General features: G+C 42.3%; 1 protein-coding gene across 1 annotated transcript in view; it reads right to left on the bottom strand.

Annotated features, from left to right (window-relative positions):
* Window positions 1-1702: 1702 nt before the first annotated feature.
* Window positions 1703-4476, bottom strand: part of gatb (glutamyl-tRNA(Gln) amidotransferase, subunit B) — a 32555-nt gene continuing 29781 nt past the window's right edge. The window contains 1 exon segment of the mRNA XM_070437146.1: window positions 1703-3377. Within this exon segment, the coding sequence (XP_070293247.1) occupies window positions 3236-3377 (142 nt within the window). The 3' untranslated portion in view covers window positions 1703-3235.

Raw genomic sequence — 4476 nt, forward strand, 5'->3', positions numbered from 1 at the left:
GTTAGAAGTGGGATGCTAGTGGGAGTCCCAATCATCTCATACTTACTTTCTGAGTTGGTGTAGACCATGGCATTCCCTAATGTTATGTATCTGGTGGTCGTTGTTGTTCAAAACTCTTGACTGAAGGAGAGGCCTAGTAACTTAGACGATCAGGCTCACTGTACACAACAAGTTTGTGTGTCGCTAAATACCTTAAATCAAAGACTTTCTTTGTTCAATAGACCTATTTCAATTATGTTATGTTTTCAATGCACATTAGATATTCAAGTTAGTTTTTTTTTTTAAATTTTGGGGTGTACTTAAGGACACTGGGTTCTTCTGACGTCAATTCTCAATGCTGCGTCTAACTCCATTTTCCCATGGTGCACCAGGTCCTGTCCACTGAATGCACGTTATTTATAATGATATCTCTCTAAAAGGAGCTTTCCATATCAGGGTGATGCACTCAATGTTGGCATCCAAAACAACACCTTATTTCCTATGTAGTGCACTACTTTTGACCATATAAATCAAGATTAGTGCACTATTTGGGGTAATGGGTGCCGTTTGGGAAGCCCTCAATGTCTTAGCCTTATTTTAGTACTTTTTGTATATAATTGGGAAAAATAATCAAAGAAGCAGCACACTATGCAAATCATTATTGATATTTGAGGTATRAGAGTACTTTATTACGTTTTGTTTCCTGATGGGGTTGGGTATTTAATACAGAATGTACTTAATGTCACAATAATGGAACTGTTTTGTAGAGAGAGGTTCTATTGCCATATTTTTTCACAGAAGTTGTAACTTGAGTTGTTCTGTCTTCTCGTTGCTGTATTAGGGAATGCATGTTTCTTGTATGTTTTTATGAGTCAAGTTGGGAAAATTGGAATACATCACTGTTGGTTGGTTCATTGATGATTTGGCACATTCATTTTAGCATTGAGTGTTGGCCAACTCTCACAGGAAGACATGGGTAGCCTATGCTCCATTTCACCAATGTTTAAGTTTGAATTCCAGACTAAGACATGGTCTACCATTAGCAACAAATAAATAGCCTTGATTTTAATTGACTTAATTTTATTTAAGGTTTTGATTTCAACCAAGGAGACATTTTGTTACAATGCCTGTCCCTATTAAATCGGTATGTTAGGGAAGAACTACCTAAAAATTGGTGCCTGAATTTTGAATGAATTTCCTCCTTTTGTTTACAGTGTCTACTCTGGGCTAAGCATGGTCATGTTCAGTAGGCATAAAAGTGAGCTTATCCATTTAGAAATGCTCTTTTTTGTTTTCTGTTGCAAAACTTTTTCCTATGGTTCGTCCTAGTGAACATGACCCAGGGGATGAATGTGGATGCACCTGCAAAGTCAAAAATATACCACTGTCTGCTCGAACTAGTCCACAAATTGGGCCGATGGACAGTTATGGAATGCATCATTTCTTGCCATTGCTAAATTTGGTGATGTACTCCATATTTTCTTGTAGTAGAATGTTGTGTGGAGCACATTTTATTTCAACCAAATTTAGAGGCAGTTCTCTTCAGTTGCGTAGAGGTTTCATTCCAAAGAGAAGTAGTCTAGTTTCTCCCTTTCTACAACTATTAGCATCCATTTTAGATGTCAGCGATGACCTTGTCAGGTTACTCCAGTGTGTATTCTTCTGTCATTAAAGTCAGAGGTTCCAAGGAATGATTACTTTAATAAAGACATGTATTAGTGTATTCTTTATAATACGTTTTTATTGAAGAACAGATAAATATTATGTCATGTGTTTTGACTTGACAGCTTCTCTAACCAAATTAATATTTTAGCTTCACCTCGGCAAAGTGAAATGCAAAACACAGGGAAAACACATTTTTCCCTCCTCTTCTTTCGCCCAGAAGTGGTTGTGTTTTCAATGGTTTGTTCAGTGGACTCCTCTGGCCTCATTTAGTAAACAATCCCCCCTCTAGCCCTGTTCATACCTGGTTCTAACATGCAGCCTTTGTCCTGATCTTGTCNTTCAGTGGACTCCTCTGGCCTCATTTAGTAAACAATCCCCCCTCTAGCCCTGTTCATACCTGGTTCTAACATGCAGCCTTTGTCCTGATCTTGTCCAATTCTGATTGTGGCCACATTTTTGGACGATTAAAAAACGCATTGTGATCAGATCTAAGTGTAAACGGACAAGATCAGGACAAATGTTAACAGCAGGTATAAACAGGGATTCTGACAGCAATTCATCCWGTGACCTAGCTTCTGTTCAAAACTAGGTCTTCTTCACAGGCACTCAAATAGCAGTCAGCCACAAAACCCTCTTTTTTTTTTAAATCAAGAAGTCCAATTGTGTTATGTACAATACCTCTTATATAGGTCACTGCATATGGCATTCAATAGAAACAAAGGGGATGAATGGGAGGCAACTACCTACGTTACCAAACTGAAGTCACATGCACACAGCCAACCAGTATTGAATTACCTCGTGATTTGACAAAACCCAATATTCAAGCCATCTGAATGTAAAAGAGATGCCTAACTCTAGAGAGCCAAGCATAGAAGGCTAAAGGATAGAGAAAAGGCCAATATGTCTCAGTATTGCAGGTTACAGTATGCATCTCCTTCACTTGACAGCCACAAGGGGGTGCTCACTACTCATGACTACTTCCTCTCTCTCCTCTGACTGAACACTGACCTCTAAATCATTCCTAATCCGATCCATTTTAGAGGGAGTATCAGGAGATACATTGCATATAGTCCTCTGCTCTCCTGATTCATTCCAGTGCTGCCAGAGGACAGTGATAAAAGCAGAAAGATGACTTCTGGGACGACTCCCAAACTGCCTGGTAATGGGACTTATCTTTATTAGCTGTGTTCTGCCATTGGTGGGTTCAGAGTGTTCCAAACTGCAAAGGGATTCCAGAATGGCTCTGCTTAAAGTGTGATTATCATGGAGGATGTGTATGCCATTCCCTTGACAGTTTTAGATGAAGTGTGTGTTTGGGAGGGGATAAGTGTGCACACTCCAAAGAGAATTAGAATATATTTATGTACACAAATAAAGTTACAATACAACAACTTAAAGGCGGGTACGGTGCCAGAAGACAACATGACAGACAGTTGATTTAGCAACAATAATCCTCTTGACCAGAGGACATGTTAACTATGATGAAGCCATAAAGATGTCATGYTTGCTGCCTCTTGGACCAGTTTGATATTCCACCAGGCATTTAAAGGTTGAGGCAGTCAAGGTGGCCACAGACAGTGTTAGTTAGTCMTCAGGAGGTCTTCTGCTCCAGGATGGCCCGTACCAGGACTGGGTCAGCCCTGCCTTTAGTCTCCKTCTGGACCAGACCCATGAGCTTRTTCAGAACCTTCTTGTTCCCRCTGCGGATGGCTTGGACCTGTAGGGGGAACAGTAACAGCAGCATAAGTCACAAATACTTACGTTTGCATTTAATTTATTGATCATCAACAGAATTCTATCAAGACTGGCTACTAGCAAAAAGTCCTGTACCCTCCATACTCATCATTAAGCTCAGGGACCTGGGTCTGAACCCCGCCCTGTGCAACTGGGCCCTGGACTTCCTGACGGGCCGTCCCCCAGATGGTGAAGGTAGGAAACAACACCTCCACTTCGCTGATCCTCAACACAGGGGCCCCACAAGGGTGCGTGCTCAGCCCCCTCCTGTACTCTCTGTTCACCAATGACTGCGTGGCCACGCACACCAACTCAATCATAAAGTTTGCAGACGACACAACAGTAGTAGGCCTAAATTACCAACAATGACGAGACAGCCTACAGGGAGGAGGTGAGGGCCCTGGAGGAGTGGTGCCAGAAAAATAACCTCTCTCTCCTAATGGCAACAAAATGAAGGAGCTGATTATGGACTTCTGGAGACACGAACTTAGTGGAGAAGGTGAAAAGCTTCAAATTCCTCGGCGTACACATCACTGATAATCTGAAATGGTCCACTCACACAGACAGTGTGGCGAAGAAGGTGCAACAGCGCCAGGAGGCTAAAGAAATTTGGCTTGGCCCCTAAGACCCTCACAAACTTTTACAGATGCACAATTGAGAGCATCCTGTCGGGAGACACTGTCACACAGGAGAGGATAGACTGGGTCTAATGACATCTCCTGTGCCTTCTCTCTCTTCCTTCTTCTTCTCTCTCTCATATCTGTCTCTCGCTCCTCTCTCTTCTAAATCTGTCTCTCTTCTCTGCTCTCTTCTCCACATATCATTGTTCTCTCTCTCTCACATATCTGTTCTCTCTCTCTCATCATTCTGTCTCTCTCTCTCTATCTGTCTCTCTCTCTCATATTCTGTCTCTCTCTCGTTGGCTTGAACATGGAATGCATGTGACGTGGCTCTCTCATTATGGTGTCTCTTCTCTCTGGTGACTCGTCAGTGCTGTCTCCTCGAGGTGGATCAGTGCGCTCTCGCTGCTCTTCGGTGAGGGAGAGGTCAGGAAAGAAATGGGTCCTCTCGTTGTGGTCTTCTACGTGAGCTCTGGAG

The sequence above is a fragment of the Salvelinus sp. IW2-2015 genome, linkage group LG34, assembly GCF_002910315.2.
Source record: "Salvelinus sp. IW2-2015 linkage group LG34, ASM291031v2, whole genome shotgun sequence".
In the NCBI taxonomy this organism is placed as follows: domain Eukaryota; kingdom Metazoa; phylum Chordata; class Actinopteri; order Salmoniformes; family Salmonidae; genus Salvelinus; species Salvelinus sp. IW2-2015.